The 27,697-nt window shown below is 50.8% G+C and overlaps 1 protein-coding gene across 1 annotated transcript in view; it reads right to left on the reverse strand.

Annotated features, from left to right (window-relative positions):
* CACNA1E (calcium voltage-gated channel subunit alpha1 E) overlaps positions 1-27,697 on the reverse strand; it is a 263,833-nt gene that overhangs the window by 150,843 nt on the left and 85,293 nt on the right. Inside the window, exons 5-7 of the mRNA XM_075067895.1 lie at positions 16,678-16,781; positions 13,817-13,969; positions 11,379-11,560 (exon numbers count right to left, since the gene is read on the reverse strand). Coding sequence (XP_074923996.1) covers positions 11,379-11,560; positions 13,817-13,969; positions 16,678-16,781 — 439 coding nt within the window. The remainder of the gene's footprint in view (positions 1-11,378; positions 11,561-13,816; positions 13,970-16,677; positions 16,782-27,697) is intronic.

A 27,697-nucleotide genomic window follows, 5' to 3' on the forward strand; every position in this document is an offset into this window, starting at 1 on the left:
GCCCCTGACTTTTAAACAACCCAGTTCTCTGATTGGTCCTCTGGTCAGGTGTTTGGTTCCCTTTGTTCCCCCTTTACAGGCAAAAGAAAATTAACCCTTACCTTACCTATCTACTTATGACAGCTCTATAACATAACGATCAAGAGGCACACTTGACAGCTAGTTACTTGTCAAGACAACATGCCTTTCCCAGTGACATTCTTGCCAGAATCATGGCATTCTTGACATCCTTGAATGACTGTGTAGCAGATGGCAGTGCATTTCATTCTCCCACTGGAATTACGGTAGGTCTCCCATGCCTCTGGTCCTGCCCAGAGTAACAGTGTAGAGGTTTTCAGCCTCACTGGTTTCTCTACAACCTCAGCTGCTACCAGGAACTCTTGAAAGTATTTCATCCACCCCCTCCATTCTCTGCCAGGTTCCCTTCCAAATTCAGGTGGCTGCATTTCCTCCAGCAGTGACAAAAAGGTGGGTTTGTCCAAGCACACGTTTAACTGCCACTGAGAGACTTCAGGGTCCAGGACACAGATTAATCTAACTCCTGACACCATATACTAAAGGTGTGATACAGAGGAGTGTTGTATCACACAACACTGTGCTGGGTTACGCTAAGGCTGGGCTGTGGCTAATGCTACGACCTCCAGCTCCAACGGTTTAGGAAATGATTGTCCTGTGGCCTGAGCAAAGGACTAGGAGTCAGGAGCTCCTGAGTGCTAATCGCTGCTCCCCCTCTGGCTATGGACAAGTCTAGTGTTGTAGACTCCTGGAAGTCTTGCTAGATTTGGTATTTTTTCTTAAAGCCCCAGGTCCTGGAGCCGCGATGAGAGTGGATCTTAAAATCATGATATTGTTATATTTGGAAAAACTATTGTAGGTAACTCTTAGAGATTTCTAGGATGTACACCTCTACCCTGATATAACGTGACCCGATATAACACGAATTCGGATATAACGCGGTAAAGCAGCACTCTGGGGTGGCAGGGCTGCATGCTCCAGCGGATCAAAGCAAGTTCGATAGAACGTGGTTTCACCTATAATGCAGTAAGACTTTTTGGCTCCTGAGGACAGCGTTATATCGGGGTAGAGATACATTAGTTATGATTCTCCTCTCCCTCCAAAATCCACACAGCAAGCCTCATGGAGCCAGATGCTGATCCCCGTACTCCTGCTCAATACTAGGTACTCCACAACAATCCCACTGCAGTACCACATACTCAGTGAAGGGCACAGAATATAGTGTGAGTCAAGGTATCACATTCTGGCCCCTAGTAGCTAACAGGGCGCCCTGGCCTAACAGACCAAAGAATACTCAAAAACCCCAACAAACCAATAAATATTGTCATGGTTACAGGGCTAGCTGCACCTCTGTCCAATTCGCTAGTCTTTTAGTGCACCCCCTGAAGGGTGGACTTCCACCATTTTCCCATGTTTAGACTGGGCACTGACCTATAATACCCCAAGTATCCAACCTGCTTATCCAGCAGGTCTGACTGGCTTCAGCATCTGTGGCTCTTCCCTTTGGGGGACTATGACCAGTGACCAGACAATCTCTGTAAAGCCTTGTTTACATTAGAAGTAAGAAGAAAGCATCTAGAGAAAAGGGATTTCAAAAGAACCATATATCTTACTCGCAGCCCTACCATCCTGTGGTGATGACCTAGACAGGCCTAACTTCAGCAGACACCACCCCCTGCAGGTGCCTGTGTCACAACCTAGTTCCCTCAAACAACTATCACCTTCTTGAGAGAGGGCCCCTTTGAATCCTGCCACAGTTGTTTCACCCTGTACTAGGGGCCTTCTCCTGTCCTAGTCCAAGCCAGTTTTTCACTTGGCTGGAGAGCAGGCAAATCATCAAAGCTAACAGTCTCGGCATTGTCCCTTACCAACTCTCAAGGGCTTGAGCCAATCTTTTCCTTCCTTCCAGAGAGTCCCTGATTGAGTTAAACCAATACAGCCATACCAGAAACATCCCAATAACCAGGGCCACATACAGTATTCATACATCATCATAGAGCAGCTTCAAACCCATCGCACAGATCTACAACACTCAAAAACATTTTCTCTGCAAAATGTGTGGCGATAGGATACAAGAAGGTGTGGCTTTCTCAGCATGAATTTGGGATGAGCGCCTCGTTTTGCTCATGGTTCACCACTTACGAGTGCAGGAGAAATACTGTATTCATGCTGATAACACATTTATAGCAGGCCACCCCACAATGCATGCTTTACACACCACCGCTGGGATGAGGAGGGTACATTGCTTGGTGGTGTGTGGGCTTGTGAGTGTGTATTAGAAAGAGACAAGGTGGGTGAGGGAATATCTTTTATTGCTCGTGAGAGAGACAAGCCTTCGAGACACCCGAAGCTCTTTCTTGGGTCCTTGAGAAGTTGACCCAATAACAGATATTACCTCACCTATCTTGTTTCTTTCATATCCTGGGACTGACTCGGCTAAAACTACAATGCATATATGTATTAAAGAGAGGCAGGCAGAGCACACTACGTTAGCTCGAGTTTCTGTTCAGCTTTCAGTCCTGTGTCTGGGCAGGACCCCAAATAGAGCTCTGAAGGAAACCACCCATCTTGCTGTCAGTAAGGTAAAATTCGCCACACACACCGCCCCATCCTGGGACTGTCATTCAACATGCACCAACTCCAAACCTCTCCACACCCGGGAGGGCGGCAGCTGTGTGTGGATAAGCAGAAACCTGGCAAGCAGGTGCAGACACATGCTCAGACATTTTCAAGATCGAATGCCTTCTGCTGGTCCTGTTTCTGAAGTCTTTAACCACAACCGGTCTCTTCAGTCATGCTAACTGCCCACCCCCTTTCCTCTGAGCTGTGTGAAAGCTGCTTGGGCTCCTGTAGAAATATCCTGGCTTGTGGCTTATTTGGTCGAAGAGGCTAGTCTGAAGCTGGATGGAAAAAATAAGTATAGTCTTAGAGCAAGGCACGCGCTCTGTCTCACACACAGACTAAACACCAGTAATTATTCTCTGCAGTAACCTTCCCCAGGCACTGAGGACTGGTATTTATAGTGGCACAGGCAACAGAAGTTGACAAGCAAGGGTTTTGTCTCTTTGTTGGAAGGGGCTGGTGCCACCCAGTGTGTGTGGCTGAGAGCAGCTAGGCAGCCCCATTCCCTCCCAGCAGGGGGAGCAGAGTTGCCACACCCGCCCTCTGGTGCTGCCGGGCACTCCAGCTCCAAGGAGGGGAATCTTCTCCCACCACCTGCTTCACCCGTAGGCGTTTGCTGGTGCTTTCATTTGAGCCATGTGATGCGGGTCCCACGGGAGTTGTGTCATCCCCACAGAGCGCAATTATCCAACTTCAGTGCGTGTGTGATTAAAGAAGGGGAGGAGAAGAGAACACGCTGAGGGAAAGGGTGGGCTGGGCTGGATGGGGAATGTTGAGAAGTGTCAGTTAGCTAATTGCCAGCTCTGCCCGTGTCAGGCAGACGCATGCTGTCAGGAGCCTGAACTCTGTGTACCCGTGTGTGCACCTCTCCATCTCCTGCTCCGTGGATGTTTTGACAGGAGCTGCACAGACTAACAGGCTGTGCTGCAAGGCGCTGGCAGAAGAGCGGGCTGGCCCAAAGGCAGGCGTTTACCTGCCCCTCTGGGAGCCAAAGTACATTCCAGGGGCAGCATCTCACCATCAGCAGCAGCAGCACCTGGTGTTTGAATCATTGCGCAGGAGACTAACAGATTCTCCTAGAGCATGGATCAAATGCCACATCTTCCACTGGGGAAAAAGGCTTTGGGTGGACATACACATGCAGCTTTGATCATGCTAAAAATAGCACTGTGGCCTGACAATGCGGGCAGCAGTTCGAGCTAGCTGCCTGAGTACAATGCCATCCAAAATCCTAGGTAGGTGCTCCACCGCCCCACACCACCACAGCCACAGTGCTATTTTCAGCTCACTAGCTCAATCAAAAACAGCATGTATATGTATCATTCTGCCCATACTCAGAATGATACCTCCCAGCTGCAGTGCTGATGTGCCCAAGACTGCAGTGGGTAATGGGAAGAATGCATCCTGGGAAGCCCTAAAGAGCATAGCCCCTGGATATGCAGCTCTTCCCTTACTCCTCTGCTGACTGAAGGCCAGTGTCCTAACCAGAGATGGCTGTAGTACATTCAGAGAGGTGCAAATGGAAGTCTCAGTCCTAGTGAACACTGTGATAATTTGACCGTGCATGGGGGTGAATTCCATTCACAACGTAGACTATATAAACACTGACTCCTGGAGTTATAGATGCAAGATCACCGAGCAGTGGAACTTTTGTGAGCCCCCTGGACATCTATCAGAGCTGCACAGCCTTTAGAAACAAGAACTGGGCCCCAAACTATGCCCAAATCTGCACCTGAACTAAACCTTTTCTGAGCTAGATAGGCTTGAGCCACAACATTTGGATCAATATTTGGGTTTCCACAAAATCCACGGTTATTTAGATCCAGGATTTCAGTTTGGATCCTCTGTTTCTGAGCTTTGCAAATGTTCCACGGAGTTCCCATGGGATCTCTGATCTGGCTGGAAGTCAGTGGTACTGGAAGCCTCATGGGACTAGATGTCCAGACTGATTTCTAGTCTGAGGAGGACAGGGAAAATGGATGCTGAGCTGAGCCAAGTCTCCAAGCCTTTTGAGGCTCAGTCAGCACTTTTTAAAGGTAGATGGGTAAAGAGCGGGGCTTGCATTCTAGAATACAAAGCCTGCAAGGACACTGGTCCAACTGCTTTTTAGAGAACCTCTTTGTACAATGCTTGATTGGGGCTGTCTCCATTGGCCTGCTATGTTTCTTTGCTTCTGTGTATTACATGGGTGTGCGAAGAGATTTTGGGTGCTTGTGAAAAGAGCTGTGCATAAGAGAGGGGCTCAAACCATGAAGCTCATCTCTTGATCCAAACTTTCCCCATGTCTGGATCTCCATATTATGGGCTTTGGATCAGACTTACTGCTATAAGTCAGAACAACTTTGCAAGTGAGATAATAAAAGCAAACAAGAATCACTAACAACAGGGGAAGGGGCAGATTCCCAAAAGCTCCCAGAGCAGATGTGAATGGAGGAAAAGCCTTCCAGGCTACATTACAGCACATGACTAACGAGCCAGTAGTGTCACTGGGAACAGAACGACAGAGGAAGTGGTGTGCTGTGATGGATATAGGCAGGAGTGTAATTCTCACGCCCTTGAAGCTCAGATCTGGGTGGACTCAGCAGGGGCGGCTCTACGTATTTTGCCACCTCAAGCACGGCAGTCAGGGAGCCTTCGGCGGCAGTTCTGCAGGTGATCTGCCGGTCCCACGCCTTCGGCGTACCCGCTGTTGAATTCCCGCTGGAGCTGAAGGACTGGCGGACCTCCCACAGAAACACTGCCGAAGGCTCCCTGACTGCCGCCCTCATGGCGACCAGCACGCCTGCCCCCCCCCTTGCCACCCCAGGCATGCACTTGCTGCGCTGGTGCCTGGAGCCGCCCCTGGGACCCAGCAAGGAGCTGCCTGAGCTACAGTGCCAAAGAGGACCCAAAACAAGGTGTCAGTGGTTGGCCTTCCCTGAACTCGCCCTGTCTTTCATTTGCCTGAAGAGGGAACTACAGAGGCTTTCAGTCACTAGGGGAAGAAAAGGAGCAGAAAGGAGCAGGGAATGTAGCTAAACTCCTCCCTCCCCACTGAAGTGCTGCACTATGGAGTGTGCCATCCTGCTGAACACAACCTTGAGGGCATCTGTCCACCAAAAGTAGCCGTGCCTTCAGTTCCTCTGGCAGATCAGTCCCAGGGCCAACTGTACCCAGGGTGCCTCTCCTGTTCTGTGCTGGGACTTCCAGAAGTAGCCACTTCAGCTGGATTCAAACAAGTGAGCACCAGAGCTAGGCCTTCTTTTTTTTTCCCAGCAAATAGCAAAAGTGTAATTTAGGGGCACTGAAGCAATTTGTGAATTCAGAGAACAGTTTGGGCCACACAAAGAGCTGAAATTATTTTTTTAAAGTGTCAAAACATTTCAGTTAGATCCTCTGTAAACAAAACATCTCGACGTTTCACTTTGAAACGGCGTTTCATTTGCAATTTTAGCTTAATTTAAACAAAACCCCAAAGAAGTTGTGGGGGGGGAGGAACAGTCCGGTAGGTTGCCCTCGGGCATACCCTCAAAATGGGTGCTTGCCTGGGTTGAGCCCACCTGGGATGTAGACAGGGATTGGTGGCCAGGGCACCTCTTGTAGCCCCTGGATCTTTTGTGGGGAGACTCCTGGTGGGGGTGGCTCTCCTGGCTCTAAGGCTGCTGCAACTTAAACCAGGGCCAGAGACATACAGGCCCAGTGTTTTTAGGGTTGTACAGGAATCTTTCAAGACACGGAGCTTAATGTCCGTCTGTTCTGTGAACAGGGCATGCCTGTCGAAAGGGAGGTCTTGCATGGAAAGGGAGGAAAGACCAGAGAGGAGCAGCCACAAGGCCCTGCACAACGAGATGGTCGATGCCATGGTACGGGTGGTGGTGTCTGCCGCGTCCAATGCTGCCTGGAGAGCTGCTTTGGCTGCAGTCGGGCCCTCGTCCAGGATCACCTGGAACTCCTTTCTAGAAGCCTCAGGAAGGGCGTTGTCAAATTTGGTCATGGCCTGACACATATTAAAATCATAGCGTCCTAGTAAGGGCTGATGGTTGACCACCTGCAACTGTAGACTGGAGGACAAATAAACTTTATGCCCAAACCAGTCTAGTCTCGAGTCTCTATTTTTAGAGGTAGCTCCCCCATTGACCCTGTCTCTCTCTGTGGTTGACTGCCTCTACCACTAGGAAATTGGGAGCACAGTGTGTATAAAGGTACTCATGGCCCTTGGATGGCACAAAGTACTTGTGCTCCACCCTCTTGGAGATCGGAGGCAAGGAGGAGAGGATTTGTCAGAGGCATTTGTAATTTTAGAGACCCCCTCATGTAGGGGCAAAGCTTCCCTGGCCAGAGCCACGGGGCAGAGAACATTAAAGAGGGAGTCTGCGGGTTCCTGTAACTACTCTGCCTGGAGGCCCTGGTTGGCAGTGACCCTCTTTAGCAGCTCCTGATTCACCTTAGCATCATCCTGGGGCACCGGTGGAGGGGGCCCCACTATGGCCTCATCTCCTGATGACAAGGAGGAAGCCAGTACCAAGGGGTCCTCTGCACCCATAGGTAGTCTAGGGGCTTGCTCGCCCACTTCCTCCTGTGCCTGTGGGTGCCTTCAGATGAGGCCTCTTGAGTAGGTGGGGGCAGGAGAGGGTGGTAGCTGGGCTCTCCAAAGCTCTGGACACTGAGCAGGTGCCCTAGGGGGCTGAGTGAAGCCTCCTGGGTTCCATGGGTACCACTGTGCCAGCCACAGAGCCTGAGGTCATGGGCCTGGCTGCAGTGCTGCCGAGGTAGTCTGCACCATGAGTGCTGGAGCCTGTCCTTCTGCCAGGGAACCTTGCTCCGAACCCGAACCAGAGCCCGAGTAGTCACTCCCCTGCGACCAGGATGGGGCTCATTGGTGGCTCTGTCCTGATCGATACCGGTCACCCCTCCCGGAGTTGGATCTGGCTGACCTCAAAAAGCACCTGGATCGGGCCTCAGTGACCAGTGGAGGTAGGCGGATCCACAGTGGCACCCAGGCTGGCATTCTACGCCTCACACTTGAGGAGTGGGACAGGAATGTGGAGCGGGATCAGGAACTAAAGCAGGCTTGGTGTCGTGAAGATGTAGCTGCACGCGGTGACGCCACCCTGGGAGATCGGTGATGGTCCGGAAAACAGTACAGTTGGTCCCTCGACCTGTCCCTGGAGCAGTACTGGTGTCATGGAGATTCCAGGAGCCAATTCCGAAACTCCTGCCAGGGGGCGTTCCTCCAGAGGTCTGTGCCCGGTTACTGGTGAGCCATGCCTTGAGCCTCTCTGCCCTTGTCCTAGGTCTGGAGACCGGATGGGGCTATGAATCTTCTGCCTATCACGATCAGAAGCATGTTGGCTGCGAGAGAATGATCATTGGCAGGATGTCCCCTGCGACGGGGAGCACTGCCAGAAAGGTGGGTTTACCCTGGGACCAAGACCCCACAGGGGCCGGAGTGGGTGGCACTGGGAGGTCCATAATGTCCTGCACAGCTTGGAGGGCCTCCGTCGTGGACAGCACCCGGAGCTGACGAGGACCTCCTCCGCTACCCAGGGTAGCTGGCAAGGAGCAGGCTGGGTTACACTGCTCGATCTGAGCTGGGGCCTGCGATCCCCAAGGGAGTGAAGAGGCTCCCGAGACAGGCCCTTGGTCCACCCTAGACTTGTCCTTTCCCTTGGAGGAAACTGGAGACCTTCCTCGCCCCGTCTTCCTGGGATTCTTGGCTGGAGCCACAGAAGGAGGCTGGTACCGGCTCGTAGATGGTACCAGCGGGGCGCTGCACACCAAGGTCATGGTGCTCTGTGCTGAATTGGACTGCTGCTCCGGCATTGGGGTAAGGGCACACTCCATCAGGAGCGCCTTCAAATGAATATCATGCTCCTTCTTCATCCTGGGCTTGAAGGACTTGCAGATTTTGTACTTCTCACTAATGTGACTTCGCCCACACACTGTAAACTCCTATTATGTGGATCGCTAATGGGCCTGGGCCTTTTACAGCGATTGCAGGGTTTAAAGCCTGGGCTCCGGGGCGTGCCCAAGGGAAAGTCTCTTTAGGGAGCTACTAAGTCTCTAACCTAACAAACAGGTTGAACTAAACTAGAGGAAAACTATATACAGTAATATTTGCAAGAGGCGAATGAGTTCGAATGAATGAAACGCAACAGCTCTAGCTGAAGCAGACAAGTTCCATGCACCATCACTGGCGGCAAGAAGGAACTGAGGGTGGAGAGGGCCAGCAGTGCCCTATATGCCGTGGCATACATGTGCCACTCCAGGGGGCACCAGAGCCGGTCTCCTATGGCTACTGCTGAGGGAAAAGCTTCCGGCACCGGTGCATGTGGCAAGCACACACACCTGATTTGAATGGACATGAGCAATCACTCAAAGAAGAACTTTGTTATCACAAGAGCAGCACAGAAACGGCTAGAGAGGCCAGCTGAAGCAGCGGTCTCTGTTTTAGGTGCCTTGTTACAAGAGGATTAGTAAAGACAATTGGACACGGTCCTGAAGCAGATAAAAGGTCTATGGTGTTCTGTACAAGGCCATGTGGAGAGGTTAGGAGAGCCAGGCTGGCTGCATTCATTAGGAAAGAGGTGCAAAAGAGGGGAACTATTAGAGAGACATACAATCCTGAGGGCTTCTAGAGAAACAAAACCAGTTCAGGAAGGGAGTGCACCCGGAGAAGAGAAGGATGGAGGGGGCACGAGAGGCATTTAAACTAAGTGCCTGACTTACACAGAGGGTAAGCTGCTAATGTGAGAAGCAGCCTGCCAAAGGCAGCAAGAGGAGCTGTGAATGCACATGCACTGAGAATAAGAGCAAGGCTTTGAGCAGAAAACAAGATTGCAGAGCACAAAGGCTAGTGAGATAGGTAGGGGAATAGAGATGGGCTGCAGTCCCAATATTCCTAAATGAACAATAGGCTAAAAGGCAGAGAGGCACATTCCCTATCAAGCTCAAGCTGTGCGTAGGAGGAATATGTATATCTTATCTGTACATTAGCTCACTCTCTCATACGTGCATGCATCACAAAGTGAGAACCACACTCACAAGAGAGCCGCTCGCTAAGATCCAGCATTCACCCTGATTGTCCCATGCTATTGCAGGACATTGTGTGGGAGATGGCTAAATAATTCTAACAGGCAGCTCCTATTTAAATGCCTCAAAGGAACAGAAAAAAACCCTCAAGGCTTTCTGTGGGAGAAAATCTCATTCCACCTCCTAGTCGGTTCTGCGTGGGCAGCCATCACTACAGTTAAGCTTGTAATCCCATTTATACCCTGAGACACCATTGGTGTCCAAGAAAATTTTCTGTCTTAAATCCCAGGAAGGTGGATTCTGCCACTCCCTTCCAGGGAAGAGAATTCCAGCATTGAAGAGCTTCTTAGAAAGAGGAAGAAGAAAGTCCCTTTGTGGATTTAACTTACTATCTCTTTGTTTTCTTGCCATGTTTGTTTTACCCAGTCCACTGCAATCCCCACACATACTCTGCTGCTTATTCCTTCCCAGAAAAGCCCTGTGTCATATATACATGGACTAGGACCCTTCTAAAGTTTGGATAGGCCATATTGTGTCTCTGACCGCCACAGGGTTAGGTTAGCAACTCTGCTGACAAAATACACATTCAAACTAAGGGCACCTCTGGATCCAGGCAGCAGAGTTTGCATGACCTGCTGCTCTCCAATCACTGGGGTTTGCTATTCCCAGATCTCCCAGTGATACATGCCTTTCTACAAACTTCTGTATAGGTTAGACAAAATGGGACATAAACATCCCTAGTGTAACACTGCTGGTGTCAGCAGAAATTACACCAAGGATGAATCTGGTTCAGCTGAGGGTCAGAAAGTGGGGGTTGTTTCTAGCCCATATGTTAAAACCCATACATAAAACCCCAGTCCCACAAGACACTGGTCACAACACCACCCGAGACGCTGTCCGTATCTAATACTTGACAGTAACAGCTCCCTTACAAAGAAACAACCTCAAAACTCTGGCAGCTTCATCAGCACATCAAGGAACCTGATGTGTAAAGCACAAATGTGTAAAGCACAAAATCCCCGTGTCATCATTGCACAATCCCCTCTCCTGCTCTCAAGCGAAGTAGCACGGCTAATGCATTTATCCTCCACTCACAGGAGGCTGCAAGTGTTACTGAATTCCAGCCCTTGCCGAGCGCAGCAAAGCACATCTACAGTCATGGAACTGCAGCTGCAATCTTCAATGAAGTTTCGCATACGCAGTGGCTGCAGGTCTGTTTGTTCCACTAGGACTGAGACTGGGGATAAATTGTGCCATGAAACATGCTCATGGTGTGCTGGTTGCAGAAAGGGGTAGGGGAGGAAATGGTGTGTAGGGCTGAATCTGATCACCCACTTTTCCAAAAGCCCCACCCTCAACTGAAGGTTCGTTAGAGCCAGCACAGGGGACAGGTCTTTGCCATCTAACCAGCTCTTTGCAACATGTCACAAATCCAACCACAGATGGGTGCAAAGTCACACGTGCCTCTCCAATTAATTAGTTTTTCCTCCTTCTCAAAGGTACCCAGCTGTGCAGTGGAACCAGAACTGAGTCCAACCTGCACTCATCCATAATTGTACATCCCACCACTAACAAGCAGCCCCGTTTCCATCATCAGCCCAAACAGGAAACCTTGGAGCACAAAGAGCTCCACAGCTTGGGAGCTTTGTTCAGGAAAAACACACCCCACTTCTGCTTCTCCAACCTGTGAAGTTCCCAAGAGCCCAGTGCACCACTGCAGCCTCACTCACATTGTACAGCACTGTGGTCCACCCTTCCATGGTAATGCACTGGAAGACAGTCAGCACAGCAAAGAGGATGTTGTCAAACTGAGTGATCCCGTCGTTGGGACCAATCCACTCCTTGCACTCATAACCCAAGGGGCATCCCTGCACGCCACACGGATGTGGGGGATCCAGTTCTTCCAGTTCACCTGCAATCACAAGAAAACAACGCCCAGAGGGCACAGAGATCAGGGAGGGGCAGAGGAGGCACAGAGAAGCAGACAGAGCCCAGCCCGGATACTCAGTGGAAGACGAGGTGGGACGAGCATCCAGCTGTGTTATTAAAACTTTCACATTTGAGGGGACATTAGGTCACTGGAATGTTCAGTACCAGTCTCCCCCTGATTTACTCCCCCACTTTCTGACCCTCAACGTTTTGCCAGTGCATCTTGGATTTGACCTGAAGCACTCCTTGCTAATGCAGCCCCAGAGCCCACATGCCTCTTTTAATGCACCTCACTCCTGACTTGAAACAATGCTGGGCCTTCTTGATTTGGCATCTCCTGAGCAAGGATGGCTGGTCGTGTTGACATATGTCAGCAAGTTTTGTCTCATTCCCCCCCAAACCTTGGACTGTGAACTCCTTGGGAGAGGGACCTCTCCCTTCTTGCCTGTCTAGAAACCAGCTAGTACACAGTGGGCACAACCAATAATAATCTCAAGAGGTGGCTTTTCTTCTCTGTATTGAAGTATTGTCAACATTCATGACGAGGCTCATGATGCTTGGTGTTTTCCCTAAAGCCTCAGCTCCTGGAATCCTGTGATTACTTGAGCATCTCAGTGGGGTTTTGTAAAGCAAGTTTCTAGCCCTTATAAATGTGAAGAAAATCTTGAAAATGTGACTCACGTGCACCCAAGAGGGTGAAAAACCCAAAGCAAGTAGAATCCACATTGTATTATTATTATTATTTTAAATCCCATGATTTGTATGCCACTCTCATGATTTCTGAGTCCTTATTAATGATTTTTGGAACACTTACAGTTGCCCATGCTAAGTCTCAGAAATGGGAACCCTCTCTCTTTAAATGACATCAGCTGGTATTGGATGTGAAAACAAAACAAATATTAGGGACCGTTTTGATTGATAGAAACCACTCATAACAACATCAGTACTTGCCCTCAGAGCACTTGTGGGCCTGTTATGGTCCTTGGGCCCTTTAAGAGCCGGCATTCTGGGAAACATAGTTCTCTAGGAAGGACTGAGAGTCCAGAGGTCATGTGACCAGAGAATCAGCTTTTGGGAACTAAATAAGGGATAGCCTGAGAGCAGTATGGGGAAAGAGCAGGACTGAGTCTGGAAGGGCTGTTGAGATGGGACTGAGTTGTTTTGTTCTTAGCTGGATTTTACTTTGTTAAGCCCTGAGGAAAGAGACTAGAAGTGACTTATAATTGTTTGTATTTACCATCTCTGGCTGGTGAAGCTGCCCATTATCTCACAGTAAGGTTATCCTTGTCTGGAATCTATTATAAAACCGACCATCTCTCCATTCTCATCGGAGAGCTGGCCAGAAAATGGGAAATATAGTCACAACAAATCTGTTTTTGCTGACATTCTTCTAACTGCGAATGTTTGCAACCAGCTCTACCTCATTGCCACCCTCCCTGGCTGATAACAGACTCACAGAGAGGACAACAGAGTGTGGCATTCAGTAAAATAAGAGAGGAAATCACTGAGCCCAGAGCTCCAACAGGAACATACCAGTGATAAGAGGGAGTGACCCCTGAGACTGCCTGACTCCAATTCCAGCGGGCATTGTGTGGAAATGGAATTTCTCCCCACCATGCACCAGGGACCAGCAGCTCAGTCTTTTCTCAGCCATTGTCATTGGGTGGTGACAGTTGTGTGTTACAGTCTTAAGTGTCAATGTCATCATGCCATCTGCATCCCGCAGCATGGCTTATGCCTCACTGCAGCCTGAACCAGACAAGCTGGGGTTCAGCATGGCCAGGGGCGGCTCTAGACATTTTGCCGCCCCAAGCACGGCGGCATGGCACGGGGGGCGCTCTGCCAGTTGCCGGTCCCGCGGCTTCGGTGGACCTCCCGCAGGCATACCTGTGGAGGGTCCGCTGGTCCCGCGGCTTCGGTGGACCTCCCGCAGGCATGCCTGTGGAGGGTCCGCTGGTCCCGCGGCTTCGGTGGACCTCCCGCAGGCTCCACCGGAACTGTGGGACCAGCAGACCCTCCCCAGGCATGCTGCCGAAGGCTGCCTGCCTGCCGCCCTTCCGGCGACCAGCAGAGCGCCCCTCACAGCATGCCACCCCAAGCACGCGCTTGGCATGCTGGGGCCTGGAGCCGCCCCAAGCATGGCTCATGCACAGTCAACCAACTCATCTGAGCTGAGAAGGGAGTTTCTCACAACGGCTTGCCATGCACAACAGACAGAGTGAGATGGCAGCCTGCCTACCTGAATTATTCGTGTAGCAAGCTCGGTGCAGTTTCCCACTGTAGAACTCCAGGCCAATGATGGCGAACATCAGAATGGCGAAAAAGAGCAGGAGGCCTATCTGGAGAAGGGGCACCATGGCCTTCATGATGGACTTCAACACGATCTGTAAGCCTGGGGAAGAGGAGAGAGGACACAGTTCACTGACCCTCCCACCACCTCGCCCAGGATCTATAGGAGAGGATCTTGGTAAGAGGATGGTGAGCTACAGAGATGGCGAAGGATCAGTAACCTGACAAATGGGACTAGGCAAAGCACAGAGTGAAGAAACCTTTGCCAAATAGGCTTGGGAATTTGAATATAGTCTCCTCCCATCTGCCATTCCCATAACTGCCCAGCATCGACTTATGGGTTTTTGGCAACTTTCTTCTCTCTACTGCAGCTCTCTCTGGGCATATTCCACCCTATGGAATTTCCACTGAGATCTACAGAGTTCTGCTCCAGGAGCAAGGGTAGAATGGGTGATAGAGACATGCACTGAGGATCAGGGAGGAGAACTTTGCCCTTAGCGAAGCACCATGAGCTAATGGACAGGACAGTTGGATTCAGGATGGGTTCTATTCCTGGCAGTGCCTGCTGCATGACCACAGGCAAGTCAGTTCACCTGTCTTTGCCTTAGTTTACCCTCGGTCCCATGTTTGTATTGTTTATTTAGATTGAAAGCTCTTTGGTGCAAGGATAGTCTCTTACTTTGTATTGTGCAGCACCCACCACACTGCAGCCCTGATTAAAGGTGGGGCCTCTACGTGCTACCATATAAAAACATCCGCTACTCGTTCGGATTTGCCTCCCAAGTGGCAACTCCAAGGTAAACAGGTACGACCACATTTCAAAGTCCCGCCGCAACAGATGAAAAATCGCCCAGTAGCCACTGCAAAAGCACACCTGCATGCAACTGTTTGTGAAAGAAAATCAAGAACCTGCATGTACAGCCGCCAGTGTCCATGTGCAGATATCTAGTTTGTGCATCCAACTGCACACATTTGTACATGTACAACAGGTAAGTGCACATCCTGCGTGGCTCCCATGTTGTGTGTGGCTTTTGATTGCTTCCCTCTAAACTGCCCACCCGTGCATTCACTTTGGATAACAATGGGGGAAAGCCATTGGGAGCACGAAGAGTTTTGCCAAGTACCTGGCAGAAAGGGAGGTTTTTAAGAATTTTCCCCACCTGACTTTGACATGGCAAGAGGAGTGCAGACGGCAGTGCCAGGAGCCAGGCATGCTGTGGGTCAAATGCAATGGTGTGTGTTCTCCACACCCAGCTCTGTCATAGCACTTTGCTACTGATCTGTTCTCCCATCTCAGGGCTCTCCTGAGCAGGGACCGCAAGTGCTCCTTTGCTGTCAAATTCATATTTTAAAGAGTGGATTTTGTCCTGGTGAGAAGTGCCAGACTGAGACGGGAAAGATGAGGGGTACAAAGAACAGCAGCACAGAAAATCTCTCCCACTATTGCCCTGCAACTGTGCCACCACCTTTGAGGAAGAGATGAGAGGTTCAGTCTCTGCGACTACAAAGCTCCCGGCCTCTCTCTTGAGGCTGTCGACAAGGGAACCACTCATGGGAAGGTGGATGCTGTGACATGGCCCTCTGTGCACTAGGATCTGGGCCAGGACCAACTTACACACGCCACTGACCAGCTCTCAGATGGAAATTGACTTATACAGTAATGCAGGGGAGAGAGGCTACCTGCTGAGCAAGAGGTGGAAGGCGTCATATCCCATGACAAATCCCTGCAACCATAAACCAAGTCACATCCAGTCCCATTGAGGACATGCTGCTCGTGACCAAATTCCTTGCTTCCCAGAGCTCTCTCTTCAGAAGGGGGAGCCTCAGGCACTTACTCACAGTCCCCCTCCCCGCCCCCGTCCCACCCCTGTTTATTAACCCAGCAAGCTGTACATTCAGGGCCCAGGAGAGGGGAGGATCAGGGGCACCAATAGACTGATTCCTTTACTTATCCCACTGTGTAAAGGGAGGGAGAGAGGAAATACTTAATGGATACACCACAGCCCTGGAGGGATCCACCCACTGCCTTCTGGGATGGGAGTGGAATTAGAGTCTCTGGCCTTTGTGAATCCTCGGATTCGCAGTTGTGCTCCACCAAAGAGCATTCAGCCTTGTTCTAGATCAGGGCCCCCTGGGGCAGAAGAGACCAGGGGAGGTAAAAGGGGCAATTTCCCCAGGCCTCCCCCAGTTTGAGAGGGCCACCAAACCACGTGGCGTTGTGACCTGGTGTGAGGAGTCACTGAGCCACTCAGGTCTGGCCTGGTGACCTTTGTTTGGACCAGCAGCCCTGCCGTCATGACAGTGGGGCAGCAGGGCCAAACTTGTGTAGTGCTGTGACCCTTGCGTGCCAGGTTGCAATGCCCAGCATGAGGAGCCGGGCCCATCCCCGCAGCATGGGAACCAAGCCACTGCTGTGGGATGAGAGCAGGGTTTGCTCACTCTAACACCACCACTACATTCCCCCACCACCCCCACCCCCAGCATCCCCTCAGTAGTAATTTTTTGGAAAGGGCAGGGGCTTAGATTCAGAATTTACCCCTGGCTCTCCAAACACCTCTGTGTGGCCCTGATCTAAATGTACATCAACAGTGGCACCTCTCCTGTAGAAATCTAGGTGTGGGTGCACTCTTCCCTGCTGGACAACATTGCTGGTGAAATCATGGTCCCTCTGAAGTCCATGGGAGTTTTGCTGTCAACTTCCATAAGGCCAGGATTTCACCCTCTGTCTCCAGTTCTGGCATGAGTGCTTCCCAAGCCTGAGGGACATACACAACTCATATGCTCTGCCAAAGAGCAGGAGATCGAACTTACTGGGAATGCCTGAGACAAGCTTCAGAGGCCTGAGCACACGCACCGCTCTCAGGGTCCGCAGGTCCACATGGGTGTTGAAGTGAGTTCCAGCCGTGGCGAGGATGCTGCAGCCAGACAACGAGAAGGCGGAGTTATTAGCCACAGAGCCCTGGCAGTGTGAATGTGCCCACGAGAGGGAGGCATCGTGACTAGGCCATCACAGATGAGGCATCCGACAGCCTGAATTGGTGCACCTTACCCTCTGGTGAATCAGCAGCGATTGCTAGGGTCTAAACTTAGCAGTGTTAACAGAGTGATAAAGACAATAATTAAAACAAAACACACTGGTGCTAGGATCTGCATTCCCATCCGGAGTGCAGTGCAACCCACCCCACATCGCATCAGGACGAGCAGTCACCCTCAGTCTTTGGCTCAGGTCCTCAGCATTGGCCGGTCAATATCATGTGCAGCTCAGGAACAGGGTGGGGATGTTACACCAACTTCATGTTTCCCTGATCCTGGAGCTGCTGAGCATCAGCTGGGTCCCAAGGCACAACTCAGAGCAGCCTCAAGGCTGACTTAAGTTAGACCCCAAATTCATTAAGACAGTCAAGAGATTGTCCAGATATAGCAGTTCCCTGGCCACACCCCCTACACCAAGAACCAGGAGGGATGGCTCAGCAGCTGCCAGCACTACATCACAAAGGGACTGCGTAGGGCACCAATTAAGTCTGTTTTTTCACTAGCAGACCAGCCCCAGGTGGCTGCTGGAGCACAGATCAGGCCCTCGATCAGTGCCAGGAGTCACACGCAGTCTCTGAGTTCAGTGGGCCCAACCAGCAATACACCAGAGCACAACATGTGCCTGATTCACTGCTGCTTTTCAGCTCATGGGACCATTTACATCTGTGCAAAGTGTGCACAAACACCCCCGAATCAGACAGTAATGTTTGACACCCAGGGCCGGCACTTCCATTAGGTGACCCTAGGCAGTTGCTTAGGGTGCCAGGATTCGGGGGGCGGCATTTTGTGCGCTCCTCATGGGGTGCACGGGAGCTTCCAGTTCCGCTCCCATAGTGCCGCCGAAGAAGGATCTTCTGCCAACGTGCGGCGGAAAACAGCGGCAGGCAATTGAGCAGCTCAATGACTGCCGCTGTCACCTGTGGCATTTCGGCAGATGGTCCTTCTTCAGCTGCGCGATGGGAGTGGAACCGGAAGCTCCCGCGCGTCCTGTGGGGAGTGCACAAAAATGCCACCCCCTGAATTCCGCCTAGGGCGCCAGATACTCTGGCGCCGCTCCTGTTGACACCTGTTTTGCACAGGAGAAAGTGATTACAGTGCATGGCCATGGAGAGCCAGGCCCCACAATTCATGCCCAGCTGCTCTAACCATTAGCAATGCTATGTAATTATGCTCTGGGTTTTTAGACTGCCTGGACGGTGCTCTTCAGATCTGTACTTTGTCTCCTTGGGATCAATTTAATCCCTCTCCAGGGCACTATCAGTCTGGAGCAGAGACAGCACTTAGAAGATCAGAGTCTTTGCTTGGGTGGTTAGTGACACGTCTCAGGATTAATACTCCGCAGGCTCAAGGTACCAGGCTCCCTGAGCCTGGCAGTGCCACAGAACAGCAGGATAAGGATGGAGAGAAGACTTAAGAATTAAAATGTAATCAGCAAGCAGGGTGGGCAGGGGAAGCAACAACTGGGATGGGTTCCTTCTGCAGGGAAGCTATATACCCACCCGGCCTCAGCTGCATTGACCCCAGATGGCACACTCAGCACAGCTGTGACTGGCAGTGCCAGGCTGGATCGGGGGTGCTGCGTGTCACAAGGCAAGACGAAGGGACAGGCTGGGATTAGATTTTTACAGGTAGGCAAGAGGAGGCAGTGGGGATTCCCTCTTGAGCAACCCCACCCAAGGGTCAAGCACAATAGCAGTGCTGGAAAGCCAGGACTGCTCAGCCCTGGCTCCTGCTGGCTGAGGGCAGGTAGGAGCAGAGCTGGAGTCATGACAGACACAGAGCTCACAAGGCTGCCCGGGATGTTTTAGAGGGAGGCAAGCAGGGAAGACAGATGGAGAGTGGGGCAGGAGGAGGGAGCGACCTCAGAGCTGTTTGCAGCAATCCAAAAATCAAGGAAAACTGGGTCATTGTTCCACTAATTCATCTAATTACAGGCCAGAGCAGCTCTGTGCTAGGTCTCCTGTGTGCTGCGCAATTAGCAATCTTCTCTCTCTCTCTCTTCTCCTCTCCTCCCCCCCCAACCCCAATGTACAGTAGGTACAAACCTACCCCCTTCAGAAACCAGAATTCTGTTTCCTAGGATACACAGACAGGAGAAATGATCTATCATCATCAAAATAGCTCAATGCATCTGATTTTTCTCCCTTTCTGTTTATCATACTGGATTCGAAAGGAGTGAAATGACAAACACCAGGAGAAAAATCTGAGCCAGGCACCTGCTTAATCTGGGAGGTGGCTGCAGCAGTGGTGTTCTGGCCCAATAGTCTCAGGCCTGGCCACCTAACCCCACTATATCCCATCCAGAATCATAGTAAAATCCACAGGCTCCTACCACATGCGTGGCTGAACAAAGCATCCCCTTAGCCCCCACAACCAGAACCCAGCTTCAGCTGTTCCATCAGGGGCTAGACATGCTGCATGTGACCCCAGGCTAGAGAGAACTTCCCCTTCCCTACCTGGGGGTGGGTGCACTTCTGCTGCCATGACTAGTCCTTCTCCCCTCCAAACATGCCCCAGGGAGGGAATTTGAATGAGAAACCAGGCAGCCGTGAAAAGGGAAGATCTGGTGGAACACAGGGAGCCTCAGGGAGGGTGTGGTAGGAGAGAAATGGGAGGAGAGGACATGAGGTACCGAAAGGCAGGGCTTGATACCAGAGTTGCAGAGTGAGGGAGAAAGCCCAAGGAGCGGTGGGGAGGGATCAGGTAGCAGACCTTGCCACGGAGCAAAATGGGGAGAAAGACAGGAACAGAAAAATGAGTAGCAAGAAATGACAAAGGGAAAACAGAGTGGGAACCAGGTGGGAACTGAGAGTGAAGGAGAGAGCAAAGGGGTTGGCTTCAGGCTACAGAGGAATGAGTCGCCAAGAAACTTTGTCTCCTCATGTTAGACTTGTTCCTCCCTGTATCTCCTGCCCAAGGAAACTTCTTCCCCCTCAAACACATCCCGCAGCCATTCCCAGACTTCTCCACTAGCACTCTCTCCTCACCATGTAACCCCAGCCATCCCCACCATGCCTGACTGACAGCCTTTAGTCCACTCCCAAAGCACCCTACCACACTCTGCCCGATACTCCCCCTTCAGCCGCCATCAACAGGCCTCATCGGCCCAGGCTTCCCCACTGTGCCCCACCCGTGGAGTCTCTCCTGCCACTGGGATCTCCCACAATGCCTCCCTAGCACCTCCTGCTCTGCTCTAGAGGCTCCACAGCAAAGGCGTACAAGGCCATTTTAAAAAACCTGAACCGTTCTAATGTTATGGTTTCCAGAAAACCTTGATAGCAAACAAATGAGAGAGACTGGAAAACATCCAGTCTAGACTGCTCAGAGAAGGGAGCTGGAACAAAGCCAGGGAAGTGGCAAATAGCCAGGCAGCTTCTGATGAGGATGGCATGTGTGCATTTAATGGGCCTCGCTTTCCAACCTCCCACAGTCATAGTGGTGACATACTGCATTATGCAGAGGCCTGGACCCAGCAGAGACAAGGCCAGTTCTTGCACATTGGGTGGTTATGGGCTCCCCTCTTCCTCTAGAGGAGGAGGTGGGTTTGCACTGCAAGTCTGTGCTTTAAAGCCCAGAGAACTAAGAGGTTTGGGACCTGCACCTCTCCTCTGATCCAATACTTCTACAGAAAGAGAAGGATTTTCTAAGAGGGTGTTTCCTGGAGAAGTCCTCACCCCATGCACTCACCTCCCCTAAGCCACAACAGCTCCTCTCCGTTGGCATGCTGGTAGCCTCCTTCCCCCCTACACATACAGGTATTTGAGAAAGGAAGGGCATGACAAGAGCTGAGGTTGGATACAGTCTGGGGTTCATTTCATCTCTGCTTGGCTATTTTCCAGTTTGAAGGGGACGGGAGCTGCTGGCTTTTGCCTCTGTGCTTTTAGCCCCCAGTTCAGCAAGGCACCTTATTTTAAGTGAGTCGTCCCATTGATTACAATTAGACACAGGTGTAAATACCTCACTGAATGGGGGCCTTAATTAAGTCAAGGATGCCTAGAAGCCCAGGATGGCTGCTTTGCTAAACTGGCTGTAAAGTCAAAATCAATAGACATTGGAAGTTGGGGTTGCACGGTAGTACTGTATCTAGGAGGGGGCAGGCAGAAAAGCTGAGATTTCTCTCCTTCCTTTGACTGGTAACTAGAGCCTAGGCAGTCACAGCTGTCTCTCCGCTTCTCCTGCAGAAGGAAATTCTAGTGTTACACTCTGGCCAACTTAACTTGCATTTTAGAGCTGTACCAACTCCCTGCTTTAGGTCGCAGGAGTGGTGAAGAACCTTTCCTTCAGCTTCACATGCCTCCAACTTTTGGGGTCCGAATGAGCCTCAAATGTCCAAGCAAAACCCAATTCGAAACCACCAAGTTTGATACAGTTTTACACCTAAACTATCTGAACCTGCATCCCAGTAGACAAAGACGCAGCCTTGGCAACACCCACCTCTCGGTTGGACTACAGCAGTGTGATATACCTGGGCAGGAAACCCTCAGTGCTCAGGAAATTCCAGTGCTACTGAACACTGCAGTGCATCTCGTCAGCAACACAGGCGTAGCCTGGTGTGCTTGGTCACAAACGTGCAGGCAGCCATGTGACCCAGGAGGCCAAGACAAGTTCGAGTTGAAGTGGTTTGGAAATTTTGTAGGCCTTGTATAATCAATATCATTGCGTGAAACCGCGGCTGTGGTAAGCAGGCCCTGGCAAGATTGGAGTCCAGAATGGCCCCAATGAACTCTATTCTTTGTGTGGGAACCAGAGTAGATTTCTCTAGGTTGATCATCAGGCCTAGTTGGATGAATAGGTCCTTGACAATGCTCACGTGCCGCGTTACTTGGGTCTCGGAGGCCCTGCGAATGAGCCAATCGTCGAGATATGGGAAGATGTGTATGCGGCAACGACAGAGGGAGGCAGTGACTACAGCCATACACTTTGTGAACACTCTTGGGGCTGTGGAGAGGCCAAACGGAAGGAGCGTAAATTGGAAATGTTGACGGTTGACCACAAACCTGAAGTACCGTCTGCGCGGAGGATAAATGGCAATGTGAAAATACGCGTCCTTCATATCGAGGGCGGCATACTAGTCTCCAGGATCCAAGGATGGGATGATGGTCCCAAGGAATACCATGCGGAACTTCAACTTTATCAAGAACTTGTTGAGTCCCCGCAGGTCTAGAATTGGTCTGAGACCTCCCTTCACCTTGGGGATTAGGAAATAGCGGGAGTAGAACCCCTTGGCCCTCAAGTCCTCCGGTACCTCCTCTATAGCTCCCATGGCAAGGAGGGACCATACCTTCTGCAAGAGGATTTGCTCGTGAGAGGGGTCCCTGAAGAGAGATGAGGATGGGAGGTGGGGGGGTGCGAAATAAACTGAAGGAGGTATCCAAATTCTACCGTGCGTAAGACCCAACGATCTGAAGTTAGTTGGGTCCACGCAGGGAGGAAAGAGGAGAGGCAGTTGCAAAAGGTAGGGAAAGGATCCTGTTGAACAACTGATACATCGCCCTTGGGCGCGCCTTCAAAAGTTTGGTTTAGGTCCCGTGGATGGTTTGGCGGGGCCGTGATTCTGACCCCCTTGGGGTCCGGACTGCCGTCTACGATTGCCTCGGCCATGCCTCCCGCCAAAGTCCTGCTGTTGTCTAGGCGGGGGGTAAGGGCACTGAGGCTGGGGCCGGAAGGGTCTGCGCTGAGACTGCGGTGTGTGCATCCCGAGCGAGCGCATGATCACCCTATTGTCCTTCAGACTCTGCAGCCTAGGGTCAGTCTTTTCCGAAAATAGGCCCTGACCTTCGAAGGGCAAGTCCTGTATCATATGCTGCAATTCAGGTGGAAGGCCTGATACCTGACGCCATGATATTCGCCTCATGGTAATTCCTGAAGTCAGAGTTCTGGCTGCGGAGTCGGCTGCGTCTAATGAGGCCTGGAGAGAAGTTCTCGCCACCTTCTTTCCTTCCTCCAAAAGGGCTGCAAACTCTTGACGCAAGTGTTGGGGGACTAGCTCTGAATTTCTCAACCGCCACCCAGGTGTTATAGTTATAGCAGCTAAGCAGGGCTTGTTGGTTTGCCACCCTGAGTTGGAGGCCCCCCACAGAGTAGATTTTACGTCCCAATAAATTCATGCGTCTAGCCTCCTTTGCTTTTGGGGCAGGGGTTTGCTGGCCATGGCGCTCCCTTTCATTAACCAATTGGACGACGAGGGAGCAGGGAGGAGGGTGTACATACAGGTACTCATACCCCTTAGAGGGCACCATGTACTTCCTCTCAACTCCCCGAGCCGTGGGCGAAATAGATGCTGGAGACTGCCAGATGGTATCAGCCTTCGCTTGGATCGTCCGAATAAACGGTAAGGCCACCCTTGTGGGAGTGTCAGCCAACAAAATATCTACCACTGGGTCCTTTATCTTCGGAACCTCCTCCACCTGGGGGTTCACATTCAGGGCCACCCATCTCAGGAGGTCTTGATGTGACCTTAGATCAATTGGAGGAGGGCCTGAGGAGGATGTCCCCGCCACCGCTTCATCTGGAGAAGAGGAAGAGGAAAGGGGAGGGACAATCGGGTCCTCCGTTGTCTTGTGGAGTTAGGCAATGTCCGTCTCCCACGGGACCTGAGGGTCTGGTGCCTGAATGGGAGCGTCCTCCGTACCCGCAGGAGGGGGGCAACTAACAGTAGCCTCCAGCACCCGGTGCTCCGATGGTACAGAACCTGATGGCACTGGAAGTCCACCTTGGGCTTGGTGATATTTCCAAGGTGTCCAGAAGGACCACTGATGAGGTCCTTGGTCTTGAGCCTGGGTCTCTTGGAAGACACGGCTGGGTACATCTAAGTCATGGTCCTGTGCGTAGGAAGCACTGTCTGCATGGGATGACACAGATGCATGGCGAGACGGCCAAGGAGGAGCTGAAAACCCCTGAGAATGGTCTCCATCTCTGGGTAGTCTGTCTGTACGGAGAGCGGTACCGGGCGCCATACCGGTACTGGGAACGAGACCGGGACCTGTGACCGGAACGGTGCTGGGAAGTCGACCAGGACCTCGAAGCTCGACGCCAGGAGCGGCTGCGAGAGGTGCGGTGCCGTGAGCGGTGCCGTGAGCTTGATCGGTACCAAGAATGCCGGGCCGGCGAACAGGATCCTGAACGGTGCCGCGAGTGCGACCGGTACCGAGATGGAGAATGGTACCGGGACTGCGACTGGTGTTGGGACCGGGATCGGTGATGGGACCGAGAACGCCGGCGGGACCGCGATCATGATCAGTGCCTCTCAGCAGTGCCGATGGAGGATGATCTCAGTAAGGCAGGCTTGCCTATGGACTGTATAACCCGCACCGAGTGGTGCCGGGGGTTGAGGCAGCGTAGACTCCGTCAGTGCAATCAATTCCCTTGCCATAGAGAATGTCTCTGGCGTGGAGGGAATAGTAAGCTCAACCATGGCGTGTGCCAGGGAGCTGTCAGGCACCGGACTCGATGGCTCTTGCGGGACCGGAATTGACGGTGCTGAAGTTGTTGGTGCCGGGCAGTCCGACTAAGGTGGGTGCTCCGACTGCAGCGTGGACAAGGAAGCCGCAGGAGTCTTTATGTTTTTTGACCCACAGGGAGAGGGAGCGGTGCCGAGCAGACCTCTGGGCCAGCGATGGTTGGTGCTCAGGGGCCTTAGCGGTACCGGTGCGCTCCGGTGCCGAAGATGCGCTTCTCCCCGGTGCGGACTGTCCGGCGCTCGGTGCCAAGGGTGGAGGAGTAAGAGCTGCCTCCATCAGGAGCTGTTTGAGACGAAAGTCCCGCTCCTTTCTGGTCCGCGGCTTGAAGGCCTTGCAAATGCGGCACTTATCTGCGAGGTGGGATTCCCCAAGGCACTTAAGGCAGGAGTCGTGAGGATCTCCTGTAGGCATCGGCTTGTGACAGGCCAAGCACGGTTTGAAACCCGGTGAACCGCGCATGGGCCTCAGCACCGGGTGAGGGAAAGGGGCTAATACCCGAACCCCTCTTAACTATATACAATAACTATGTTAATGAAAATAATAAACTAACTGCAAGTATAGACATTTGAACTATATACACAATAACAACAAGAAAACTATGAGTAGCTAGGGAGGTGGAGGTCAGCTAAGCCGCGCTCCACTGTTCCAACGACCGACATGGGCGGTAAGAAGGAACTGAAGGGCTATTGGGTCGGCAGGGGTATATATCCGGTGCCATAACGGCACCACTCCAGGGGGCACCCAGCCGACCCACCGACTGTTGCTAGGGTAAAAATCTTCCGACGAACGTGCACACGGCGCACGCACACCTAATTGGAATTGATATGAGCAAGCACTCGAAGAAGAACCAGAACTTCCTCAGGGGCCAGTCTGAGACTGTGACTTGAACTCACCCAGGAACAAAGGACCATCACAAACCTCCCCACCTTGGGCTCTTAGCACAAAGTGCATTTCTCTCCCTGGCCTTCTCTAACAGAAACACTATTGGAAGGCACTCAGATAGTACAGGGATGAGTGCAGTATAAGAACCTATAAAGTATACTTTTGACACAAAGCCGTAAATTAACCCCAATTTATTTGAAGCATTGGGGACCTTTAGATGAGCCTTCTCTGAGGAAACCCTGTATCAGGGTGATACACACCGCTCTCAATTAGTGACTAAGAGGGGGATTCTCTTATGGCAATGTGAAATACTCACTGTTCCCACTTAGGAATGTGGGGCCCATGGATCATTTCAGAGCAGGCTTGAACAGATTATTTAAGCAAAACACCTGATGTGCTGAGTAGCAGACAGTTCTGAAATCTGCTTGCAATCGAAAGGATCACCCTGGGTATTGTTCGTTCTAGGATCTGACTGTCAGAAAGATGAGCTTGCATTACACACACAAAAGCAGACAGTCAACACCCAATGGAGTATGCAACTGCCCTTGCACAGACTTTGATATTCACAACAAGTGCCACTTATGAGTAAAGAAATGATGGATCTCTCAGATAAATTGCTGAACAGGCTCTTGAGCATCCCTTCCAGTATGCAAGTGTATACTTGTCTCCAATATTACCAGAGCTGGGGCTCACCCAAACCCATGGATCCCCATCCCAACACCCCCAAACTCCGGAGAAGTTTCTGACCCATTTCTGAAGACCATCTCTAATTAGTAGTAGTGCACTCAAATAGGAATATTCCTTTGCATGTCTGTAGCCCCTTCCATCTGAGGATCTCACAGCACTTTAAATGAATGAATTAAGCCTGCAAGCAAAGCAGAGAAAGGTTCTTACCCCTATTTTCCAGTTGAGGAAACAGAGGCAGAGAGACACTTTGGTTGAGATGCTGAAGAATTGACCCCCACCCAGTCTAAAATCAGAAAAGGCACAAGGACCAGGACTGACACAGAGATCCATGCTGTTGTTACCATCAGAGGAGATGGTATTTAGACATTTCTTAAAGGAGTGAGGGATGGGGTGTGGCAAGCATTAACCAGGGAGCTGTTCCAAGCACGAAGGAGGCACTGAGTCCAAAGTGGGTCCAAGGCACCTCTCAGTCTGCCACATCCGAGGTGGGATACAACATGTGGCAAAGATTCAAATGAGGGTCAGAAACAAAAATCATTCAGGGTACTTGAAATGCTGCAGGATTCTTCTCTGGGTATAAATAATGATTTCTAGATCCTCCACTTCATGGTTCTTCGTTTTTGGCACAAATATTATTCAAAAATAAAAGCGAGTAGATGCCAAATGTGTGCAGAATGCAGGAGCTTTGGGACTAAAATGAGTGGCCTCCCTCAGAAGAGGCACTTTTGAATTAGTCAAAAGCTGAGTGAACCAACCCCCCAGATCCAAACATACTTGAACCTTTGTACCTCTGGCTCATCTCCACTCATTGGGCGGAGACTATTTAGGTTGCATTTGATATTAAGATTCCCTTTGTAAAGGGTTAAGAAATGATTCAGAGATGTCTCAGTAAATGACTAATCAAGACTAGAATATAACACATCACTCGGTTTTTTTAGAACCATAGTTTAGGAACTCCCATAATGTCGTCTACTGAGCTGTGTGTCACCATCTAACACACGCACTAGTCAAGTATGTTACAACAGGTACAATTTTCATAAGTACCTCAGAGCCAAAGGTATCTTCCTATTTGACAATCTCATTGGGCACCTATTGGCATCTTTAGGCACCTAAATACTTAATAGATATTGGGTAAATTTTTTTTTTATAAATGCCTAAGTTTTAGAACTGTATTAATCATGTATTAGGCTTTTTAAAACTACTTCTAATTGGAACCTTATTATATAGAGTGACCCATATTTGCATCTGTATGCAATTCTGATTTACTGAAAAGAATTTCATCTGGATGACATTTTGTTCTCCATTTCCTACAAATCAAATTACTCAGGGCAAGATCTGAATCTGAAATCATTTGGGAAAAATCCTCTTTGGGTTATTTTTTATTATTTCCTTTTCTCCATGCTAAGCAGCTGCAATGTTACAAAGACAATTTAAAGAGCTCAAGCAGTTGTACTAAATACACCAAAATGAAATAAGGAACAAACCTGAGTATAGAAAAACATGGAAACCTGTTTAAGGCAACATAGAAAACAAGCTAGAACTAAGCTGTATACAGACTATCAACCCATGTATTTCGGGATATAAAACAACCAATCACAGTCCAAGTTATCTGAAAAAGCTGCCAGATTGGTCTATAAGAATCCCAGTGATCTCATACTTTTCATCACACATATTGACAAAAGAGAGCAAAGGTGTTTTTTAGGTCATGCAGGCAAAGGGTTAGTTTTTAACTCCTGAAGGAAAGGAAAAAGAAATTTCAGGTGAGAAAA

Source organism: Chelonoidis abingdonii, chromosome 7 (assembly GCF_003597395.2).
Source record: "Chelonoidis abingdonii isolate Lonesome George chromosome 7, CheloAbing_2.0, whole genome shotgun sequence".
In the NCBI taxonomy this organism is placed as follows: Eukaryota; Metazoa; Chordata; order Testudines; family Testudinidae; genus Chelonoidis; species Chelonoidis abingdonii.